Source organism: Salmo salar, chromosome ssa29 (assembly GCF_905237065.1).
Source record: "Salmo salar chromosome ssa29, Ssal_v3.1, whole genome shotgun sequence".
In the NCBI taxonomy this organism is placed as follows: Eukaryota; Metazoa; Chordata; class Actinopteri; order Salmoniformes; family Salmonidae; genus Salmo; species Salmo salar.
Window position 1 is genome coordinate 8,885,125 of NC_059470.1, and position 25,646 is coordinate 8,910,770.

The 25,646-nt window shown below is 42.9% G+C and overlaps 1 protein-coding gene across 1 annotated transcript; it reads left to right on the forward strand.

Annotated features, from left to right (window-relative positions):
• Nucleotides 1–16,076: 16,076 nt before the first annotated feature.
• si:ch73-174h16.4 (leucine-rich repeat-containing protein 14) lies at nucleotides 16,077–20,848 on the forward strand. Its single transcript, XM_014180641.2, has 3 exons — nucleotides 16,077–17,256; nucleotides 17,484–18,335; nucleotides 18,583–20,848. The coding sequence occupies exons 1-3, from the start codon at nucleotides 16,982–16,984 to the stop codon at nucleotides 19,154–19,156; spliced, it is 1,701 nt and encodes a 566-aa protein (XP_014036116.1). The 5' UTR covers nucleotides 16,077–16,981; the 3' UTR covers nucleotides 19,157–20,848.
• The last annotated feature ends 4,798 nt before the right edge of the window (nucleotides 20,849–25,646 follow it).

Sequence of the window (25,646 nt, forward strand, 5' to 3'; positions counted from 1 at the left end):
TTGATTGAATTTACTTGGAAAAGCACACACCTGTCTATATAAGGTCCCACTGTTGACAATGCATGTCAGAGCAAAAACCAAGCCATGAGGTCGAAGGAATTGTCCGTAGATCTCCGAGACAAGATTGTATCGAGGCACAGATCTGGGGAAGGATAGCAAAACATTTCTGCAACATTCAATCCATGTTATTATTAGAAAACGACTTCACACTTTGTCATAATATTTAATATTGTACATGAATATAATGATAGACATTTTATAACACTATAATATTAGTAAATGAATAACACTTGCATTAAAACCACAAGAGACATTCACTCATATTCATTCTCCACCCTTATAGATATAATGGCTGCCGTTTTACGTGCTCCTAACCAACTGTGCTATTTTGTTTGTTTTTTCACGTTGTTTTAAAAAATAAGTTACACTTATTTTGTCCTCGCTACTGTTATTTTACTGCTGCTCGTTAATTATTTGTTATATTTCAAAGTTTTTTTTCTTAAACCTGCATTGTTGGTTAAGGGCTTGTAATTAAGCATTTCACTGTAAGATCAACACTGGTTGTATTCGCCGCATGTGACAAATAACTTTTGATTTGATTTTTATCAATAAAGTCTGCACTGGGCTTGCTATCCCTGTGCTTGCACAAAAGGACATCCAGGCACAGGGCTTATGGGGACTAAACTGGACCAGTGGTTGATACATTTAAGTACAATGCTGTCTTCCATCTGCTCTTTTGCAAAATAAGAAAGCCACATTGGCGTATGGCCTATTTATACTGCCATCTTGTGGTAGGGTGTGTATTAATAATTAATTTACCCTTTATCTAACTAGGAAAGTCAGTTAAGAACAAATTCTTATTTACAATGACCGCCTACCCTGGCCAAACCCGGACGACGCTGGGCCAATTGTGCACCGCCCTACGGGACTCCCAATCACGGCCGGTTGTGATACAGTCTGGAATCGAACCAGGGTCTGTAGAGACACCTCTAGCACTGAGACCACTGCGCCACTCGGAAGCCCATACACTAGATCAGTGGTTCCCAAACTTGTTATAGTTCCGTACCCCTTCAAACATTCAACCTCCAGCTGCGTACCCCCTCTAGCACCAGGGTCAGCGCATGCTCAAATGTTGTTTTTTGCCATCATTATAAGCCTGCCACACACACACTATACTATACATTTATTAAACATAAGAATGAGTGTGAGTTTGTCACAACCCGGCTCGTGGGAAGTGACAAGAGCTCTTATAGGACCAGGGCACAAATAGTTTAGCTCTGTATTTAACCATCTTACATATAAAACCTTATTTGTTCATCGAAAATTGTGAATAACTCACCACAGGTTAATGAGAAGGGTGTGCTTGAAAGGATGCACATAACTCTGCAATTTTGGGTGTATTGGAGAGAGTCTCAGTCTAAAATCATTTTCCACACACAGTCTGTGCCTGTATTTACTTTTCATGCTAGTGAATGCCGAGAATCCACTCTCACATAGGTTGCAAAGGGCATCAGTGTCTTTACAGTGCAATTTGCCAAGGCAGGATATTCTGGGCACAGCCCAATCCAGAAATCTGGCAGTGGCTTCTGATTAAATAACATTTTCACAGAACTGCTTGTTGCAATTTCGATGAGGCTCTCTTGTTCAGATATCGGTAAATGGACTGGAGGCAGGGCATGAAAGGGATAACGAGTCTTCCCTGTGGCTCAGTTTCCCACGGGGGGCCAGTACTACAACAACAACAAAAAAATGCATGAAATGAAATGTATGCATTCACTACTGTAAGTCGCCCTGGATAAGAGCGTCTGCTAAATGACTAAAATGTAAATGTAAAATGAATACAGTTGTTTGTGTCATCCGTTTTGGGAAAGTACCTGCGTAATTGCGCACCCAACTCACTCAGGTGCTTCACTATATCACATTTGATATTGTCCGTAAGCTTGAGTTCATTTGCACACAAAGAAAATCATACAATGATGGAAATACCTGTGTTTTGTCCTTGTTAATGCAGACAAAGAAGAACTCCAACTTCTTAATCATAGCCTTTATTTTGTCCCGCATATTGAAATCGTCATCCCTAACTACAACATTTTCAGACAAGATAGAATGGCCAAAGGGGGCGGTGTTGCAATCTACTGCAGAGATAGCCTGCAGAGTTCTGTCCTACTATCCAGGTCTGTACCCAAACAATTTGAACTTCTACTTTTAAAAATCCATCTCTCTAAAAACAAGTCTCTCACCGTTACCGCCTGCTATAGACCACCTTCTGCCCCCAGCTGTGCTCTGGACACCATATGTGAACTGATTGCCCCCCATCCATCTTCAGAGCTCGTGCTGCTAGGTGACCTAAACTGGGACATGCTTAACACCCCAGCCATCCTACAATCTAAGCTTGATGCCCTCAATCTCACACAAATTATCAATGAACCTACCAGGTACCACCTCAAAGCCATAAACACGGGCACCCTCATAGATATCATCCTAACCAACTTGCCCTCTAAATACACCTTTGCTGTTTTCAACCAAGATCTCAGCGATCACTGCCTCATTGCCTGCATCAGTAATGGGTCAGCGGTCAAACAACCTCCACTCATCACTGTCAAACGCTCCCTGAAACATTTCAGCGAGCAAGCCTTTCTAATCGACCTGGCCCGGGTATCCTGGAGGGATATTGACCTCATCCCGTCAGTAGAGGATGCCTGGTTATTTTTTTTAAATGCCTTCCTCACCATCTTAAATAAGCATGACCCATTCAAGAAATGTACAACCAGGAACAGATATAGCCCTTGGTTCTCTCCAGACCTGACTGCCCTTAACCAACACAAAAACATCCTGTGGCCTTCTGCATTAGCATCGAACAGCCCCCGTGATATGAAACTTTTCAGGGAAGTTAGAAACCAATATACACAGGCAGTTAGAAAAGCCAAGGCTAGCTTTTTCAAACAGAAATTTGCTTCCTGCAACACAAACTCAAAAAAGTTCTGGGACACTCTAAAGTCCATGGAGAATAAGAACACCTCCACCCAGCTACCCACTGCACTGAGGATAGGAAACTCTGTCACCTCTGATAAATCCACTATCATTGAGAATTTCAATAAGCATTTTTCTACAGGCTGGCACCCATAGCTACTCGCCCAAGCCTTCCCCATTTCTCCTTCTCCCAAATCCAGTCAGCTGATGTTGTGAAAAAGCTGCAAAATCTGGACCTCTACAAATCAGCCGGGCTAGACAATCTGGACCCTTTCCTTCTAAAATTATCTGCCGAAATTGTTGCAACCCCTATTACTAGCCTGTTTAACCTCTCTTTCGTGTCGTCTGCGATTCCAAAAGATTGGAAAGCAGCTGCTGTCATCCCCCTCTTCAAAGGAGGGGACACTCTTGACCCAAACTGCTACAGACCTATACCTATCCTACCCTGCCTTTCTAAGGTCTTCGAAAGCCAAGTCAACAAACAGATTACCGACCATTTCGAATCCCACCACACCTTCTCCGCTATGCAATCTGGTTTCAGAGCTGGTCATGGGTGTACCTCAGCCACGCTCAAGGTCCTAAACAATATTGTAACCGCCATCGATAAGAAACAATACTGTGCTGCCGTATTCATTGACCTGGCCAAGGCTTTCGACTCTGTCAATCACCACATCCTCATTGGCAGAGTCAATAGCCTTGGTTTCTCAAATGATTGCCTCGCCTGGTTCACCAACTACTTCTCTGATAGAGTTCAATGTGTTAAATCGGATGGCCTGTTGTCCAGGCCTCTGGTAGTCTCTATGGAGGTGCCACAAGGTTCAATTCTTGGGCCAACTCTTTTCTCTGTATACATCAATGATGTCGCTCTTGCTGCTGGTGAGTCTCTGATCCACCTCTACGCAGATGACACCATTCTGTATACTTCTGGCCCTTCTTTGGACACTGTGTTAACAACCCTCCAGACGAGCTTCAATGCCATACAACTCTCCTTCCGTGGCCTCCAACTGCTCTTAAATACAAGTAAAACTAAATGGATGCTCTTCAACCGATCGCTGCCCGTACCTGCCCGCCCGTCCAGCATCACTACTCTGGACGGTTCTTACTTAGAATATGTGGACAACTACAAATACCTAGGTGTCTGGTTAGACTGTAAGCTCTCCTTCCAGACTCACATCAAACATCTCCAATCCAAAGTTAAATCTAGAATTGGCTTCCTATTTCGCAACAAAGCATCCTTCACTCATGCTGCCAAACATATCCTCGTAAAACTGACCATTCTACCGATCCTCGACATCGGCGATGTCATTTACAAAATAGCCTCCAATACCCTACTCAATAAACTGGATGCAGTCTATCACAGTGCCATCCGTTTTGTCACCAAAGCCCCATATACTACCCACCACTGCGACCTGTACGCTCTCGTTGGCTGGCCCTCGCTTCATACTCGTCGCCAAACCCACTGGCTCCAGGTCATCTACAAGACCCTGCTAGGTAAAGTCCCCCCTTATCTCAGCTCACTGGTCAACCTAGCAGCACCCACCTGTAGCACACGCTCCAGCAGGTATATCTCTCTGGTCACACCCAAAGCCAATTCCTCCTTTGGCCGTCTCTCCTTACAGTTCTCTGCTGCCAATGACTGGAATGAACTACAAAAATCTCCGAAACTCGTAACACTTATCTCCCTCACTAGCTTTAAGCACCAGCTGTCAGAGCAGCTCACAGATCACTGTACCTGTACATAGCCCATCTATAATTTAACCCAAACAACTACCTCTTCCCCTACTGTATTCATTTATTTATTTTGCTCCTTTGCACCCCATTATTTCTATTTCACTTTGCACTTTCTTCCACAACAAATCTACCATTCCAGTGTTTTACTTGCTATATTGTATACTGCTCAAAAAAATAAAGGGAACACTTAAACAACACAATGTAACTCCAAGTCAATCACACTTCTGTGAAATCAAACTGTCCACTTAGGAAGCAACACTGATTGACAATACATTTCACATGCTGTTGTGTAAATGGAATAGACAACAGGTGGAAATTATAGGCAATAAGCAAGACACCCCCAATAAAGGAGTGGTTCTGCAGGTGGAGACCACAGACCACTTCTCAGTTCCTATGCTTCCTGGCTGATGTTTTGGTCACTTTTGAATGCTGGCGGTGCGTTCACTCTAGTGGTAGCATGAGACGGAGTCTACAACCCACACAAGTGGCTCAGGTAGTGCAGCTCATCCAGGATGGCACATCAATGCGAGCTGTGGCAAGAAGGTTTGCTGTGTCTGTCAGCGTAGTGTCCAGAGCATGGAGGCGCTACCAGGAGACAGGCCAGTACATCAGGAGACGTGGAGGAGGCCGTAGGAGGGCAACAACCCAGCAGCAGGACCGCTACCTCCGCCTTTGTGCAAGGAGGAGCAGGAGGAGCACTGCCAGAGCCCTGCAAAATGACCTCCAGCAGGCCACAAATGTGCATGTGTCTGCTCAAACGGTCAGAAACAGACTCCATGAGGGTGGTATGAGGGCCCGACGTCCACAGGTGGGGTGTGTGCTTACAGCCCAACACCGTGCAGGACGTTTGGCATTTGCCAGAGAACACCAAGATTGGCAAATTCGCCACTGGCGCCCTGTGCTCTTCACAGATGAAAGCAGGTTCACACTGAGCACATGACAGACGTAACAGAGTCTGGAGACGCCGTGGAGAACGTTCTGCTGCCTGCAACATCCTCCAGCATGACCGGTTTGGCGGTGGGTCAGTCATGGTGTGGGGTGGCTTTTCTTTGGGGGGCCGCACAGCCCTCCATGTGCTCACCAGAGGTAGCCTGACTGCCATTAGGTACCGAGATGAGATCCTCAGACCCCTTGTGAGACCATATGCTGGTGCGGTTGGCCCTGGGTTCCTCCTAAAGCAAGACAATGCTAGACCTCATGTGGCTGGAGTGTGTCAGCAATTCCTGCAAGAGGAAGGCATTGATGCTGTGGACTGGCCCGCCCGTTCCCCAGACCTGAATCCAATTGAGCACATCTGGGACATCATGTCTCGCTCCATCCACCAACGCCACGTTGCACCACAGACTGTCCAGGAGTTGGCGGATGCTTTAGTCCAGGTCTGGGAGGAGATCCCTCAGGAGACCATCCACCACCTCATCAGGAGCATGCCCAGGCGTTGTAGGGAGGTCATACAGGCACGTGGAGGCCACATACACTACTGAGCCTCATTTTGACTTGTTTTAAGGACATTACATCAAAGTTGGATCAGCCTGTAGTGTGGTTTTCCACTTTAATTTTGAGTGTGACTCCAAATCCAGACCTCCATGGGTTGATAAATTGGATTTCCATTGATTATTTTTGTGTGATTTTGTTGTCAGCACATTCAACTATGTAAAGAAAAAAGTATTTAATAAGATTATTTCTTTCATTCAGATCTAGGATGTGTTGTTTAAGTGTTCCCTTTAATTTTTTGAGCAGTATATTTACTTTGCCATCATGGCCTTTTTTCCCTTTACCTCCCTTATCTCACCTCATTTGCTCACATTGTATATAGACTTATTTTTCTACTGTATTATTGACTGTATGTTTGTTTTTCTCCATGTGTAACTCTGTGTTATTGTATGTGTCGAACTGCTTTGCTGTGATAAGGAGCGGACCAAGCTGCAGCGTTTTTGTAGTTCCACATCTTTATTTATTCGTGAAACTTGATGCAATACAGAAATACTTTAAACAAAAAAAAAAAATCAAAAAATGTGATGCAGAGAGGAAAACACACTACTCAAAAAATAATCACCCACAAACAACATGCAGAAACACCACTACTAAATATGACCTCCAATTAGAGGCAAGGAGGACCAGCTGCCTCCAATTGAAGGTCAACCCAATAAACCCCAACCTAGAAATAGACCAACTAGAACTACAACGTAGAAATAGAAAACATAGAACAAACACAAAAACACCCCCTGTCACCACTCTACCATAGAAAATAACAACTTATATTGGTCAGGACGTGACATTTGCTTTATCTTGGCCAGGTCGCAATTGTAAATGAGAACTTGTTCTCAACTTGCCTACCTGGTTAAATAAAGATAAAATAAAAAATAAATAGAAATAGTTGCGGAGAGTCCCTGTAATCCTAGATTCAGATCATTCAGGCAAGAAACATCACCCAGATAGGCCAGTCATGTGAGAAAGCTCGTCTCTCAATTCGTTTTTTTGTTGTCAATACTTTGTCCCTTGATAACCAGTGTTGTAAAAGCGTTACATGGCCGCTGCCCATGTCATTGCATAGTGCAGAAAATACACGAGAGTTCAGAGGCCTTGCTTTAACAAAGTTAACTATTTTCACTGTAGTGTCCAAAACGTCTTTCAAACTGTCAGGCATTCCCTTGGCAGCAAGAGCCTCTCGGTGGATGCTACAGTGTACTCAAGTGGCGTCGGGTGCAACTACTTGCACACACGTTACCACTCCACTATTTCTCCCTGTCATGGATTTGACATTGTGTTGTTATTTTGCTGAACACTAGATGGTTTAATTAGATTTTTGGGCAGAAAAAAACACTCACCCAAATGTATAGCCCCGTTGGAAAATATGAATGGACTGTTTGAAAATGTGAAGAAGAAGAAAATGTTTATTTTTTATTATTATATATTTTTTTAATGTGAATCATTTTTTTATTTGGCGTACCCCCGATGGCATTGTGCGTACGCCCAGTACCCCAGTTTGGGAAAACCTGCACTAGATGACTGACATTGGGTGCTGTTTTTAAGCTACTGCGCCACCATCTTGGCATGCATTTATTAATGTCTTCATTTGTTTTTGCCACGTTTATTCCATTACAGACACCTTAATGCATACTTTGAAATGTTATCATGTGATCTAAACATTAAAAAAAAATGTCAACTGCCCCGTAGACCGTTTTAAACCAGAGAAGTTGGTTCTATGTGGCATCGATATGAGTCGGAAACATAAATTCTAGTGTCAAAATGGACTGCAAGGTATAAATAGGATCAATTTGGATGAAGTCAGTCTTGTCCAAAACAGAGTTTTGTAAATGTGTTCATCACGATTTAATGAGGGTTGGGTTTGGATTATGATAATGCCCACTAACACGAGAGAAGCAGCTGTGCTGACTGCACTCTATCAGCTGCATGTGCTCTATCCAATCATAGTAGCCAGAACCTCCAGATAGTGAGACAGACATACCCATTACGCAGCGCCTCAGACTTGTTTACATAAGACAACGCTCGCCAATGTTATTTTGAAATAACAGTTAGCCCTAAGCCCTTAATAGAGTGGCCACTTGCTGATGTGTTTGATAGGGATCACTTGAATCTGCCACTTTTTGGGGAAGAATGTGAATTGAGACGATCAGAGCGCAATTGTATCCCAACTGCAACTTGTCAATATTCCAAAATCCATTTGTGAGCATCTTGTGTCCCTCTGGACCTGTTTTGTAACACGATACGCTATGAAACACTACCAGACAGACACACTTTGGTAATAGATATAGTGAGAAGCTTGTAAAAAAAACAAGACGGCGCCACAGCACACACATCGCCACTCGCCAATGACTTGATATGCTGAATGTAGCCTGGCTGCTCAATGTGCCTGCTAGCTACTACTTTCTGGCTTAATTGACAAATAAGTATGATACTTTAGCTAGCTAGCAAGTGATTCTGTGCACGGATAAAGTGTGTAACTTTTGCTTTATTCACAATAGTTTGACAGCTTGTCACACCCTGATCAGTTTCACCTGTCCTCGTTATTGTCTCCACCCCTCCAGGTGTCGCTTGTTTTCCCTGTGTATTTATCCCTGTGTTTCCTGTCTCTCTGTGCCAGTTTGTCTTGTATGTCCAAGTATACCAGCGGTTTTTCCCATTTTCTTGCTTTGCCTTGTCTCCTTTTTCTAGTCCTCCCGGTTTTGACCCTTGCCTCTTCTGGACTCTTTACCCACCTACCTGACCATTCTGCATGCCCTGACCTCGAGCCTGCCTGCCACTCTGTACCTCCTGGACTCTGATCTGGTTATGACCTTTTACCAATCCACGACCATTCTCTTGCCTATCCCCTTTGGATTTATTAAACATATTAAACTCCAACCATCTGCCTCCTGTGTCTGCATTTGGGTGTTGCCTAGTGTCATGATACAGCTTGCAGACGATGAAGTTGTAGACATATTATTTTTTTGTGTGCAGGGACTTTTCTGACTTGATAGACTGACTAATTTTCCATGCACATTTTTTAACTTGAGAAATACCGCACCAAACACCTTAGCTAGATGTAAAATTGAGCAACTAAGATCTCCTCTGCAAAAATGTCTAAATTAATTACAGATTTCTTGATTTTGCTTAGATCAATTCTGAAGATTTTTAGGAAGTGTATGAGGCTGTTGTTGCTACGGTGACTCAGGAGGGACAAACAGTACCTGTTAGGGTACAATCACAGAACAATGAGCTAGATTTTTCACCGGATGTATAAATCTGAATGGGTGATGAAAGGAAGCCCAGTGACCAGCAGTGGGAAAAGATGGAGCGAGATGGATTTTGGCCAACATCCTGCAAATTTTCTCATTGATGAATCATTTCATCTCAATACCGTTTTCTGTTCCCAAAACTAGAATATGTTACAAAAAGAGTGGACGTTTGTAGACTTTATTTGGAATACAAGGGCGAACTGAGTTATTGCACACGCTCACTTCACAGCGTAGGCGTTCCCTAACGGAAATATGCAAATACATGCTAGAAGGCGCCAACAAGATCTCACTAGCTCGTGCTTGGCTCTGCCTACCTCCTTGCTTCTTCTGCCTAGGCCCCCAGTGTCTGGTCTGGAGCGTGAAGTCTCTGTTAGTCAGCTACTGCTTAGCAATGGTGCCAAAAGCCCTGGGGCCTCATTTATAACAATTGCATACATTGTATACTAAATATCTGCATGCGCTATTTCTGAACAGACTGTGGACGCACACAAATTGAGATTTATACCCATATTTCCTGTTATGAACCAGACCTGTGATAAAACTGTGCTTGCATGAACGAGCATTATAACTCCACCTGAATAACGCCCATCATTCACTTTTATGGTTATGATAATGTCCTTATTTGCTGTACAGCACATTTGGAAAGTATTCAGACCCCTCTCCCTTTTTCCACATTTTGTTATGTTACAGCCTTATTCTGAAATGCATTAAAAATGTGTTTTTTCTCATCAAGCTACACACAATACCCCATAACAATGAAGCAAAAACAGGTTTTTAGAAATGTTTGCAAATGTATTCAAATTGTTAAATGGAAATACCTTATTTACATAAGTATTCAGACCCTTTGCTATGCGACTCAAAATGGAGGCCCGGTGCATCCTGATTCCATTGATCATCCTTGAGATGTTTATACAACTTGATTGGAGTCCACCTGTGGTAAATTCAATTGATTGAACATGATTTGGAAAGGCACACACCTATCTATATAAGGTCCCAGAGTTGACAGTGCATGAGCAAAAACCAATCCATGAGGTTGAAGGACGTAGAGCTCAGAGACAGGATTGTGTCGAGGAACAGATGTGGGGAAGGATACCAAAACATTTCTTCAGCATTGAAGGTCCCCAAGAACACAGTGGCCTCCATGATTCTTAAATGGAAGACGTTTTGAACCACCAAGTCTCTTCCTATGGCTGGCTGCCCGCCCAAACTGAACAATCTGGGGAGAAGGGCCTTGTTCAGGGAGGTGACCAAAAATCCAATGGTCACTCTGACAGAGCTCCAGAGTTCCTCTGTGGAGATGGGAGAACCTTAACGAAAGACAACCATCTCTGCAGCACTCCACCAATCAGGCCTTTATGGTAGAGTGGCCAGACGGAAGCCACTCATCGGTAAAAGGCACATGACAGCCCGCTTGGAGTTTGCCAAAAGTCACCTAAAGACTCTTAGACCATGAAAAAACAAGATCATTTGGTCTGATGAAACCAAGATTGAACTCTTTGGCCTGAATGCCAAGTGTCACGTCTGGAGGAAACCTGGCACTAACCTACGGTGAAGCATGGTGGTAGCAGTATCATGCTGTGGGGTGTTTTTCAGCGGCAGGGACTAGGAGACTAGTCAGGATCGAGGGAAAGATGAACAGAGCAAAGTACAGAGAGATTATTGATGAAAACCTGCTACAGAGTGCTCAGGACCTCAGACTGGGGCGAAGGTTCACCTTCCAACAGGACAATGACCTCAAGCACACAGCCAAGACAACGCAGGACTGGCTTCGGGACAAGTCTCTAAATTTTCTTGAGTGGCCCAGCCTGAGCCCGGACTTGAACCCGATCGAACATCTCTGGAGAGACCTGAAATTCTCTGAAAAAAAAATGTATGAAATGTATGCATTCACTACTGTAAGTCGCTAAATGACTGCTAAATGACTAAAATGTAAAATGTCAAAATGTAAAATAGCTGTGCAGCAAGGCTCCCTATCCAACCTGACAGAGCTTGAGAGGATCTTCAGAGAAGAATGGGAGAAACTCCCCAAATACAGGTGTGCCAAGCTTGTAGCCTCATACCCAAGAAGACTCAAGGCTGTAATCACTGCCAAAGGTGCTTCAACAAAGTACTGAGTAAAGGGTCTGAATACTTATGTAAATGTATATTTCAGTTTTTTTGTTATTTTTGCAAAAATAACATAAAATCTGTTTTTGCTTTGTCATTATGAGGTACTGTGTGTAGATTGATGAGGGGGGGGGAATGAATTAATACATTTTAGAATAAGGCTGGAAAAAGTCAAGGGGTCTGAAAACTTTCCGAATGCACTGTATACTTGGAAAGTATTGGAATTAGGCCAAGACAGTTTATCTAAAGGAAATATCAATGGCGAACTTCATGAAATGTCTTAGGAGGTGTTGGCAGAATGCTTTGCTTTCTTTTTTTGCACTGACATTAGCTGTAGCTGACTGTTTCTGAAACACAAAAACAGCTGAAAATTGTTGTCGACCTGTATACAAATCTGAATTCAGTTTGAATTCAGTAATATTGTGCATTTACTTTCTCCTGAACCTCAATATGCTGCACTGCCCACGAATTCTGAAACATTGTCTCCTCTGGAAAAAAAGAGAACTACACTTACAGTGGTAGCCTACACACTTGAATTCAAAATATCAACTTTCTGTTCACTTTTCAAATGCATAGAACAAAAAAGTGAAATTATAATAGGTCCAATTAAATGAGAGCTATTACAGGACTAGTAAAGGCTCTGTGAACTACTTTTGAGACCAAAAATTATTTTCAAAGTAATTAAAATACATTTATATATATTTTTTACGGGGGGGGGTGCTCAGCACCCTTACTTTCTGTGGCTGTGGAAGTGGGTCCAATTAAATGAGAGATGGGACAAATGGTAGCCGATCCTAACTTGTTGTAGGCCTATAGGCATTGTGACTATGAAACCAAGTCAGATCTAATTAAACAAATCCATTCAAATCAGATCCAATTTTATTGGTCACATAACAGTGCAGTAGTACCTAACAATTCACAACAATACACAAATCTAAAAGTAAAATAATGGAATTAAGAAATATATAAATATTAGGACGAGCAATGTCAGAGTGGCATTGACTAAAATACAGTAGAATACAAAAGAATACAGTAAAAATCAACTCAAACTTTATTTGGCACATGCGCCGAATACAACAAGTGTAGACCTTACCGTGAACTGCTTACTTACAAGCCCTTAACCAACAGTGCAGTTCAAGAAGAATTAAGAAAATATTTACCAAATAATCTCAAGTAAAAAATAAAAAATGTAAATAATAAAAAGTAACACAATAACATAACAATAAAATAACGAGGCTATATACTGCGGGTACCGGTACCGAGTCAAGTATGCGGGGGTACAGGTTAGTTAAGGTAATTTGTACATGTAGGTAGGGGTGAAGTGACTATGCATAGATAATAAATAGCGAGTAGCAGCAGTGTACAAAACAAATGGGGCGGGTGAGGTGGAGGGGTCAATGTAATATTCTGGTGGCCATTTGATTAATTGTTCAGCAGTCTTATGGCTTGGGGGTAGAAGCTATTAAGGAGCCTTTTGGTCCTAGACTTGGCGCTCCGGTACCGCTTGCCGTGCGGTAGCAGAGTTAACAGTCTATGACTTGGGTGACTGGAGTCTCTGACAATTTTATGGTCTTTCCTCTGACACCGCCTATTATATAGGTCCTGGATGGCAGGAAGCTTGGCCTCAGTGATGTACTGGGCCGTACGCACTACCCTCTGTAGCGCCAAATGCCGAGCTGTTGCCATACCAGGCGGTGATGCAACCGGTCAGGATACTCTCTATAGTGCAGCTGTAGAAATATTTTTAGGATCTGGGGACCCATGCCAAATCTTTTCAGTCTCCTGAGGGGGAAAAGGTGTTGTCGTGCCCTCTTCATGACTGTCTTGGTGTGTTTAGACCCTGATAGTTCGTTGCTGATGTGGACACCAAGGAACTTGAAACTTTCGACCCGCTCCACTACAGCCCCGTTGATGCTAATGGGGGCCTGTTCGGCCCGCCTTTTCCTGTAGTCCACGATCAGCTCCGTTGTCTTGCTCACAAGGAGGGAGAGATGGTGTCCTGGCACCACACTGCCAGGTCTCTGACCTCCTCCCTATAGGCTGTCTCATCGTTGTCGGTGATCAGGCTAACCACTGTTGTGTCGTCAGCAAACTTGATGATAGCGTTGGAGTCGTGTTTGGCCACGCAGTCGTGTGTGAACAGTGAGTATGGGTGATTAAGTACACACCCTTGAAGATCAGCGGGGCAGACGTGTTGTTGCCTACCCTTACCACATGGGGGCGAACCGTCAGGAAGTCCAGGATCCAGTTGCAGAGGGAGGTGTTTAGTCCCAGGGTCCTTTGCTTAATGATGGGCACAATGGTGTTGAACGCTGAGCTATAGTCAATGAACAGCATTCAGACGTAGGTATTCCTTTTGTCCAGGTGGGAAATCGCAGTGTGCAGTGCGATGGCAATTGTATCTTCTGTGGATCAATTGAAGTGGTAAGCAAATTGAAGTGGGTCTAGGGTGTCAGGTAAGGTAGAAGTAATATGATCGTTAACTAGCCTCTCAAAGCACTTCATGATGACAGAAGTGAGGGCTATGGGGTGATTAGTCATTTAGTTCAGTTACCTTTGCTATCTTGGGTACAGGAACATTGGAGGACATCTTGAAGCAATTGGTGACAGCAGACTGGGATAGGGAGAAATTGAATATGCCTGTAAACACTCCAGCCAGCTGGTCTGCACAAGTGAGAACTCGGAAATCTCTAACCCCCCCCTCCCCACACACACACACACATCAGTGCGTTCAAAACAATTGGGAATTTCGGAAAAAACAAGCTCTGATTACAGATAATCGTGAATGAATCGTTAATAATGATGAGTGAGAAAGTTAGAGACGCACAAATATCATACCCCTCCAAAAATGCTGCCCTCCCCTGTTATTGTCATGGTGAGAAGTTAGCATGTCTTGGGGGTATATTTGTTTGTCTAACTTTCTCACTCAACATTATTCATGATTCATTCAGGATTATCCGTAATTATGGTAGCATCCACTTTAATGTAGAAGTGTTTAGAAACATATTATATTCTTAAAAGTGGCTCCAAAATGACAACAGATTATTTACCATTAATTTCTATTGGGCACAAAATAATCTGAAACACAACCAAAACAAACAGCAAATGCATTCAACCAATTTGTAGAGTCAAACTTGATGTATTCATTGCGTGCAATGCATATAGGACCAAATACTTAACCTATTACTACAATAATACACATACAACGCTTACACAAAAAGATTGCCGTTTTGAAACTGCAGTAAAAGTACAGAAACGGCAGTCGACTGTGGTATTTTGGACGCAGTAATTGCAGAATAACTGCAGTTATACTGCACTGTAACTGCAGTTACACTGCAAAACTAATGCAGTAAAAAAACAGTGTTATTTTGGATGCAGTATCTCAGACTGGCCAATAAAAAGAAAAGATTAAGATGGGCAAAAGAACACAGACACTGGACAGAGATATGTTTTTTTTTGTTGCAACTCTGCCTAGAAGGCCTGCATCCCGGAGTTGCCTCTTCACTGATGACGTTGAGACCGGTGTTTTGCGGCGTACTATGTAATGAAGCTGCCAGTTGAGGACTTGTGAGGCGTCTGTTTCTCAAACTAGACACTCTAATGTACTTGTCCTCTTGCTCAGTTGTGCACCGGGGCCTCCCACAACTCTTTCTATTCTGGTTAGAGCCATTTTGCGCTGTTTTGTGAAGGGAGTAGTACACAGCGTTGTACAAGATCTTCAGTTTCTTGGCAATTTCTCACATGGAATAGCCTTCATTTCTCAGAACAAGAATAGACTGATGAGTTTCAGAAGAAAGTTTGTTGTTTCTGGCCATTTTGAGCCTGTAATCAAACCCACAAATGCTGATGCTCCAGATACTCAACTAGTCTAAAGGCAAGTTTTATTGTTTCTTTAATTAGAACAACCGTTTTCAACTGTGCTAACATAATTGCAAAAGGGTTTTCTAATGATCAATTAGCCTTTTAAAATTATCAACTTGGATTAGCTAACACAACGTGCCATTGGAACACAGGAGTGATGGTTGCTGATAATGGGCCTCTGTACGCCTATATAGATATTCCATTCAAAATCTGCCGTTTCCAACTACAATAGTCATTTACAACATTATAACAACGTCTACATTGTATTTCTGATCAATTTGATGTTATTTGAATGGACAAAAAATGTGCTTTTCTTTCAAAAACCATGACATTTCTAAGTTACCCCAAACTTTTAACCGGTAGTGTAATTTACAAACAAAGCATTTGTGTTTAGTGAGTTCACCAGATCAGAGGCAGTAGGGATGACCAGGGATGTTCTCTTGATAAGTGCATGAATTGGACCATTTTCCTGTCAAAATGTGATGAGTACTTTTTTGTGTCAGGGAAAATGTATGGAGTAAAATGTACATTATTTCCTTTAGGAATGTAGTGAAGTAAAAGTTGGGGAAAATATAAATAGTAAAGTAAAGTACAGATACGCCAAAAAAAATACTTAAGTAGTACTTTACACCACTGCTGTAGACAACTGGGACCTCTGGAAACAAACTAGATCAAATCATAACGTCAGTGATCTTCGGGGAAACAAACCAGATCAAATCACAACGCCAGTGATTTTCAGGTCGAAAAGTCGAAGCTCTAGAAAGATGGACGAATTTTCCGAGTTGGATGACCGTTCAAAAGATTTTTCTCAGTCGGGGCTCGTTTTTTTTTGTTTTTGTTTCTGTATGTCCTGAATGCACTGAAGTCGGAAGTCGAGGATTTCCGAGTTCCCCGTTTGTTGTTTTGAATAGGGCATAGCCGTCCTACATTCGTGCATTTGCTATTTCCTGTTATCAACACTATATGCACAAATATAAATATACTATAATAATTAAGCTAGACATTTCTGACACTATTGAAGTAAACTGTTATTTTATAAAGCGAGCCGTTTACCATCTTTGGTGACAATGGTTACTAAATGAAAGAAAATCAAAATGGGGCGCGTATCGATAACGTCATCATATAGCACGTCATCAGTAAGTAACAGCAAACGCCATAATAAACGATTCGGAGTAGGCGATCCATCGGTGCTATGTGTGACATGTCATGCTAACATGATGTGCAACACTATCTTTTTAACCCGAGACATTTCCAGCAATCGTTGAATACTTTCTGGAAGTTTATTATCTAGATATCGGTTTTACATATAAAGTATATTTTTAGTTGTGTATGCTATCAAACGATCTACTCGCGACCTTTGCTTAATATCTACAGTACTGTAGCTGACGTTAGTGTTACCAGAAAATGTTCACTGGTATATAAGATAGTTAACTAGACAGCTAAATAGATATTCAGCAAAGTTGCAAAATATACATATCGCGTTTAATTCTCTCCGGGAAGTTACTAACGGTCGTTATTCTTTGCTTATTTACTTTAAACAATTGGGGATAATCTATCAACAGCTCAAAACAAGAGTGATGGTGCTTCCCTTGGTGAATCTTTGTGCCAAAGAGGTTGTGAGTGATCACAGTTCCTCTCCGGGTTGGCTTGGTTGTGTACCCAGGGAACTGTACAGACCGCTTCTGGAGGCTGCCTTCACCAACTGCCGCCCGCTGGCTGTCGGGGAATTGGTGCAGCGATGGCCCGAGCGGACTCTGCGGGCTGGCGGCCGGAGGCAGGGGCAGAGTCCTCCAAATCGACTCTGTGTCCAGGCTCTCTTGCTCGCGGTGGTCAGAGGGTTGTCGGACAAAAGGTAACACACAATCAATCTTTGTTAGTTTACTTCTCTGAAACAACATTATCCAGCGATGTTAATGAGGTTTTGAATAATGGAAACAAAATACTTTTTAATAGTAAGATCAATTGACAACTTCACAGCCTACAATCTCCCGATGTCATAGAGGTAGCTCACATCTAAGATGATAGACATCCATGGGCACCAGACAATCTTTGTCCATGTAATCACTATTCTATTCCTAGGTGTGTTCTCCAGGTGCTGGACCTATGTGGGCTGCAGTGTGAGGAGGGAGGAGTGGGAGACCCAATGGGTGGTTGGTCACTGACCGTGGCCCTCTGCACCATGGTTGTACAGGCCAGGGCTGCAGCTCAGAGGGCCCTCGGGAGAGAGGGGGAGCAGGAAAGGAAGAGAGTGCTGGCCATGGAAAGGGAGAGAGACGTGGTCAAACGAGAAAGAGGAGGAGGGTTAGAGGAAGGAGAGGGAGGCGGGCTGCTGGTGGAGTCTGTGAGAAAAGAGAAAGAGGAGACATTGGGGTGTCTGCGGGAGGACCAGCAGGTGAAGGGGGTGAGGAGGAGGATGGAGATGGAGAGGAGAAAGGAGAGTGCACCAGTGGCAGGTCTGGCAGGTGGCAAAGTGGGCGAGGGGGAGGCAGTCTCTGAGGTAGACAGCGAGGTGGTGGTGTGTGTGAGGGCCGACCTCTTTGTGAATGCCCGCTCCTGGGAGCGTGTGCGCGCAGCCCTGGGTACGACAGGCCCCCTCAAGTTACAGTGCAGGTATGTCCGTGTGGAGGAGCTCTCTGTCTCCAGCATCGGATCTCTGCTGGACCTCCTACCCCGTCATGTCCTCCTGGGGGTGGACATCCGCTACAGCTGCCTGGGGGTGGCCGGCCTGGCTCTCCTCCTCCCTAAGCTCTCCATGTTCCCCATGCTGAGCTCCTTGCGCCTGCACTATTGCAACCTGGACATCCGCAGAGACATGGCCGGCCAGGAGGGGGCAATGAAGGACATATCCCAGGGGCTGGGGAAGCTCAGTCAGCTGCGCCGCCTCAGCCTCACTGCCCTCCGGCTGCCTGGACACCTCCGCATGCTGCTCAGGTAGCACAAGCTCTCCACTGTATCTAGAATGTGGTCTGTAAAGATGGAGGTTTTGTGTGTGTGTGTGTGTGTGTGTGTGTGTGTGTGTGTGTGTGTGTGTGTGTGTGTGTGTGTGTGTGTGTGTGTGTGTGTGTGTGTGTGTGTGTGTGTGTGTGTGTGTGTGTGTATTCTCATGAACAGCTTGAACTGTGTCTCAGGTATTTGTTTCCTCTCCCACTTGTTCCCCATCCTCCTACTTGTTCCCTAGCTCTTTCCCTCAGCCGCTGGAGGTGCTGGAGCTTCCCTACCTGAGCCTGACCCCCGCCGACCTCTCCTATCTATCCTGCAGCCCACACGCCTCCTCGCTGCAGCAACTGGACCTGAGTGAGAACAGGCTAGATGAGTCAGCCTTGCCCTCTGTGCGTCGCCTCCTCTCCCAGGCGTCCAGCTGCCTCATGCAACTTTCCCTTAGCGGCTGTGGCCTCACCGACGGCCTGTTGGTGGCAATGCTCCCGTCGCTCAGCTGCTGCCGGGGCCTGAAGAGCCTGTGCCTCGCCTTGAACCCGCTCTCCCTGGCCGGGCTCCTGGACCTGGTGAGGATGGCGGTCAGGATGCCCTCCCTCCGACAGCTCCTGTACCCCAATCCCCTTGAGGACTACCAGCCTGGGCTGCCCCCCATGCCCTCCAGTGCCCAGCTGCTGGACTGGCCCTTGGATGAGCTGGTGGAGGTCCACGAGGCCACCAGTCTCCAACTGGACAGGGTGGTGATGGAGAGTGGCCGCTCAGACCTGTTCCTGACCTGCGACCTTCTCAACTACAACAAAGACTTGGTGGAGCAGTGAGGTCATTGGAAGAATGACCCCCTCTAATTTTAAAACCACACGACTGTACACGTGCCTGCCTACTGTCAATCATTCATAATAATTGGTCCGAAATTGTCAATGTTTTTATACCTCGGTATTGTTGGCAATGCTTTTTAAAATGTAGAACAGAGCCTGGTGAGGGGAGGACAGCTCATAGTAATGGCTGGAATGGAATAAATGGAACAGCATGTGTTTGAAACCATTCCATTGATTCTGTTCCATTCATTTCTATGAGCCCGGTCTCCGATTTTAAAGTCCCACCAGCCACTACAGGTAGAATAATTCTGATTACACTATTCAGTCATCTAGATTTTTGTTACAAACGGATTATTCAACCGTTTCAGAGGAGCAGTAGGATCTTACAGAAAAACATACTTCAGCGGGTGCTTACTAACAAGCCAACTCAAATACTGTGTACTTATTTACTTATACAGTTGTTGGATACACTGTACATCCATTTGTGCCAAATGCCAGGGGGTAGAAGGGGTAACAGTTCGGATAGAGAGAGATCATCAGCCCAGTCCCAATCCCACTGAGCTAAGGTTACAGCTTTTACCCTACCGTCATGTGCCTTCCTGTCTGCCACCAGTGCCCGTGCAAGTCTGTTGTCCAGAAATGGCAGTCTGAATGGTGGTTACACAGACCCCGATTATCCCTATCTAGTTTGTTTTTGGAAAACATTTAATCGTGTGATATGTTAACAGCTTATTGGAAATACAGCAATCTGATTATGAGAGCGTTAGTTTTGTTTGTGTGTGGAAAGTGTCGGCTTTATAAGTGCGTTTAAAGCTTTATATGAATTGCGACGAGGTGGATATTTCTCATGAGAATTATATATATTTTCTGTGGCGTTATCTTCTCTGCTGAAGAAGTTTCTTTTGGGATAGATGGAAATTTACTGGGGGGGAGGGGCTGGTCTGACTCAAGGTGTCATACAAAATGCACCCCCCTCCCCAACATAAAAAATATTTTCACAAGACCCTCCCCTTGTACTGTAAAGTAAATGTAATAGCCTCCTCCCTCATAGAATTGACTCAAAATAATGTTTCTGACCAAAAATAACAATAACTGTAGTGACCCTCTGTTTATAAACGTGGATATCGACTTTGTCACTTCAGCATGCTTTTGTGGCACAGTCGCTGTCACGCAGGGCTACGGGCCAGAAGGCTAATGGGTTCGCCGACCACCACAGACGAGCTCACTCTCTCTGCCTGTTTCATTACACTACGATCAGAGCCGGCTGCAGTCAATGCTTAGCTAGGGGGAAGTCAGATGTTCAACATTTTGATGCCGTATTTATAATTATATAAAATATATGCAATGAATTTTCCACCAACAAGTGTCTGTGTCAATGCACCACACAACCAATAAACAAAGCATACTGACTTCGTGCACTTCAATAGCATGGTTTGTGTTTTCACCACAATAAATAGACTGTCAATTTTGACAAACAGAAATACATCCCTCCCTACCTTGTAGGCTTGTATCGAAGGCTTGACTTGACAATCTCCGAATGTCATTAAACTTTTTGGTGTTTTGTAACAGATGTCTCTTTCCATTCATCAAATGGCTTCTGCACAGTTTGATTTTATTTGTCAGTAAAAGAAATGCATATATACACCCCATTTTTTTTTAAGTGACTGGGATTGCACAATAAAGTCAGGGACTTATTTCCATTGTGGTGCCTATTTTTTTTAACATAAATACATATACAATTACATAGATACAGACGCATTACAGAGATAGAGATGAAACAATACTCAACCTCCAGATGAGTATCAGGGGGGAGTTCTTACAGGCTCGTTTGGCTGGTAGCATATCTCTTTAGATGTTTGGTGCTGCTGGTAAACCATTTTGTGAAGACATAATTAAAGTGACACTGGACTAGTGCACTTGCCAGAGTCTTTAGGGCGTCTATAGCTAGGTTTCCTTCCATTTGGTGACAGATTTTCATGAGAATGTTCTAAAATCTTCATAAAAGCAATATGCTACTTCAGAGTTTTCTACGGGAAAATTTGGCGCCGGACAACATGAGAAATTTAACAGACATCCATATACATTCAGATCCGACCTGGCACAGCGAGTACCATCAATAAACTAGGGATGTTGGCCAAATGAGCCACATTTACATGTCCTTAAAAACAGCTATAACATATTTTAGGCTACTTTCCTAAAATAATAATTCTCCACCTCACAGTTCAGCTGTCAAGAAATTTGAGCACCTATTGCATGCATAGGCCTATAGGCTTAGGTGTCCACTGTACACAAAACATTAGGGGTTCAACAAGGGTTCTTCTAAGATCCTCAAAGTTCTTTGAAGAACCTCAGGTTTCTTGGCACTGAAAATTGCCCCCAAAAGGTTCTTCCAAGAACTCCATAGGAGGTGGGGTTCATCAAGGAGCCTCGTTAGTTGGTGAGGGTTCTTGCAGGAACCTAACTGCCCAACTGAAACATTTGTATTTTAATTTGAAAGGACAGCAGGTGCAGGCACTTAACTGGACAATTTTAAGATCTCCTCCCATTTAAGGTAAGGTTTGTCCCAGAAAATGGACACAATTCAATGGATTTCAATCCACAAAGAGGTAAGAATATGTAGGCTATAAGAATATGTTGAAGGGTATCTGTATTGGGTGAAGATGACTGAACTGCTCACTTTTGTGTCTGTAGGTATACAGACAAGGAGGCATATAATTGGTATTGGTATGTTATGCAGATCACATTTACCATCCTGCTTCCAAACCTCCCATAGGCCTCTACATTATGGACAAGGTATGTGTATGAAAACCCTTACAAAAGTTTTTTTTCATTCACATTTACCACAAAAACCAAAGTATGAATACCATCATGTGCATGTTTTGTTCATCATCTGTATAATTAAACATTTTTGGATTCACAGACTTCACACTCCCTACACCTCTGATGAATATAATAGGAAACCTGTTTGATCACCATGCACTGCAAAATCATTCTGACTATGGATACGGAGAACATCAACAAGCCAGAGGATATACCCATTATAATTGGGGCTCTGCTGGGAGTTTACCTCACATTTAGATTTTTTTATTCTGCTTTGTCAGTAAAATCATAATAAACACTGACAACTAAAATATGGTGTTATTGTTATGCTTATTATTATTAATAATAGGGGAGGGGGGTAGCTAAAAATATTACCACAGAATGTTCTTCAAAAGGTTCTTAGAGGATCCATTAAAAGCGGTTCTTTGAAAAAGTTACAGGGGTTCTGTCACGTGTGCTTCAACACATGGAATAATGTAGTAACCAAAAAAGTGTTAAACAAATCAAAATATATTTTAGATTCTTCAAAGTAGCCACCCTTTGCCTTGATGACAGCGTTGCACACTCTTGACATTCTCTCAAGGGAAAGGGTGACTGTTCTGAAGAATCTAAAGTTTAAAATATATTTTGATTTGTTTAGCCCTTTTTTGGTTACTACATGATTCCATATGTGTTATTTCATAGTTTTGATGTCTTCACAATTGTTCTACAATGTAGAAAATAGTAAGAATAAAGAAAAACCCTTGAATGAGTAGGTGTGTCCAAACTTTTGACTGGTACTATATATATATATATATATATATATATATAAATAAAGGAAGAGAAGTTTAAGCCTAACCACAGAGATATTGAGAGAGATAGAGATATGCCAGTGGCATGCTATGACACTGTCATGCATTTCTTTACGTCAGATGGCTACTGCATCTGCTATACAAATATAGATGTACAGAAGGAGGATAATTGGTACATTTTCTATAAGACTATTTTGTATAAAGATAGCCATTAAATTGTTAGATTATGGGAGTAACTCTGGTAGGGCTGAAACAGACTTCCTTACCTCAAGTTCAACTGTCGGAGTCTGTTGGAGCGCCGGGGCGCACTGTCTTCATATCGTAAGCTTGCAGTCGCTAAAGCTTAATAATAGCAACACCATACCAAAACTTCATAAACATTCAGTGGCATGTATTAATGGATACCAAGGGAAGCCAGGCTTCCCCCAAAAATGTACCAAGAAAAATATATAAAAAATATATATTTTGTCTCTCTGTGTATTCATAATGTTCCTTCAATTCGCAAGAGGCTGAATGTATCTCACCAGAGAAAGCATCCAAGGGAGTGAAACAGCGCCCATCTGTCTCTCTATGTGTAGGTCATAAAGAGTATCACATTGTTGCCACCCATAGCATTGAATGCAAGAGAAGCCAGCGATCTTTGGCCTCCTTTGATAAAAAAAGTATAAACTAATAGCTAATCAGTGTTGAGCTAAACTGAGTGAGCTCAACTGTGAATGGTCCTGGGGCACCAAAAAAAGTGTTAAGGGAAGCCAATTTGGATTTGCTTAGCTCTTATCACAGAGAAATATGTAATTGACAGAAACAACTTGAATTGTTGCATCTCGTTGTGTTGTTGTCCTCCAGTGACTAGTTAGCTTGCTAATATTGTCCCTTTACTAAATTAGCCATGGATGGAGATAGGGATTTGGACTTGTGGTTTTACTTAATTCTCCGTACTGGCCAATGATTATAACAGCGATTCTAATCCAACCATAAATTCATACATTGTGCCCCTGGACTGAGAGGATGGAAGTTCAATATGTAGCTAGATTTAGAAAGCTAATGTTAACTAGCTAACGTTGCCCATGAAAGGAAGTTAGGCTAGCGAGCAAGCATTTTATCCAGGTAGTCTAGGACAGCAAAAAATAAAAGTGTGTACTGTATGACAGAGTCATAGACTGTTTCGTCAACATGAAAGAGAGGAGGATGGCATTGGAGTTTCTCTACAAGTAGGGTGAGTCAACATGTTTTTTCTACTTGCACGAACGCGCGCACACACACACACACACACACACACACACACACACACACACACACACACACACACACACACACACACACACACACACACACACACACACACACACACACACACACACACACACACACACACACACACACACACACACACACACACACACACACACACACACACACACACACACACATCAGAACCATGGACAGCCACATCATATTTAGCTTACGTTGATTGAACTAAATTGGTTTTGGTATCTTTTAGTTGTCACTGTTTTAGACTAAGCATCGGTGATTTGATGATGTTGAAATGTTGAAGTTGAAATGGTGCTGGAATAGTGGAGGCAGCTCCTGTTTTCTTTGCGAGTTGCGGTAACTCTGGTTCTAAATCAATAGTTGTTTAGTAGTCGGATAATGTTGAAAACATTAACTTTCTTGATCATGCTGTAGGTCATGTAACTGTTTGTTACATGCAATATGCTTTGTGGACTTCACCGGATAGAGGTTGCTCTACGGTTTTGTGATGAAACAAAGGTGTGGTTGAATTTATTCTTCCACTGTGTCTTCTTATTGTCTCGGCCATAGGCATATGTCACAGTCGCAAGGCATATGAACTAACAGGTTATAGAGCAACCAACGCAATTATCACAACACATAGGTTGCAATATGGCTTTTTTTTCTAGCTTGGCTTCCCCTGTGATTGTACCAATGCACCGCTACTGCAAACGCTTCTAAAATGTATTAGGGTAATATCAAAAGTAAGTCAAGCCATTGTTTATTGGGGAAAAAAACAAGCAGAAGAGTGAATTTAAACCCAGGGGGAAAAAAATGCAATTCCCTCCCCTGTGCCCAATAAAAAAACATACAACCTTCCTCAAAGCCCCAGCAAAGGTTTGACAACCCTCCCCTATATTGGACCACCCCTCCCCCAGTAAATGTTGATCTGTCCCTTAGCTATTCTGAACTTTTTCCATGTATTCTTCTGCTTAATGTTGCTTTTACTCCTTTAAGGTGAATCGCTTTGAAATACAGTACTGTGCAAAAGTTTTAGGCTGGTGTGAAAAAAAGGATGTATATAATACTTTCAAAATAGACATGTTAATAGATTATATTTATCAATTAACTAAATGCAAAGTGAGTGATCAGAAGAAAAATCTAAATCAAATCCATATTTGGTGTGACCACCCTTTGCCTTCAAAACAGCATCAATTCTTATGGGCACACTTGCACAAAGTCAGAGATTTTGTTGGCATATAGTCAGGTGTATGATTAAACTATTATACCAAACAGGTGCTAATGATCGTCAATTCAATATGTAGGTTGAAACACAATCATTAACTGAAACAGAAACAGCTGTGTAGGAGGAATACAACTGGGTGAGGAACAGCCAAACTCAGCTAACAAGCTGAAGACAGTTTACTGTCAAAAATCATACACCATGGCAAGACTGAGCACAGCAACAAGACACAAGGTAGTTATACTGCATCAGGAAGGTCTCTCTCTCCCAGGCAGAAATTTTAAGGCAGACAGGGGTTTCCAGATGTGCTGTCCAAGCTCTTTTGAAGAAGCACAAAGAAACGGGCAATGTTGAGGACCGTAGACGCAGTGGTCGGCCAAGGAAACTTACTGCAGCAGATGAAAGACAC

Bases quoted from the DNA above. Each gene is read 5' to 3' on its own strand.
- si:ch73-174h16.4 (XM_014180641.2), top strand. From the start codon at position 16,982: ATGGTGCTTCCCTTGGTGAATCTTTGTGCCAAAGAGGTTGTGAGTGAT. The intron at 17,257-17,483 runs GTAACACACAAT...TTCTATTCCTAG, and splicing joins AGAGGGTTGTCGGACAAAAG to GTGTGTTCTCCAGGTGCTGG. The intron at 18,336-18,582 runs GTAGCACAAGCT...CTTGTTCCCTAG, and splicing joins CACCTCCGCATGCTGCTCAG to CTCTTTCCCTCAGCCGCTGG.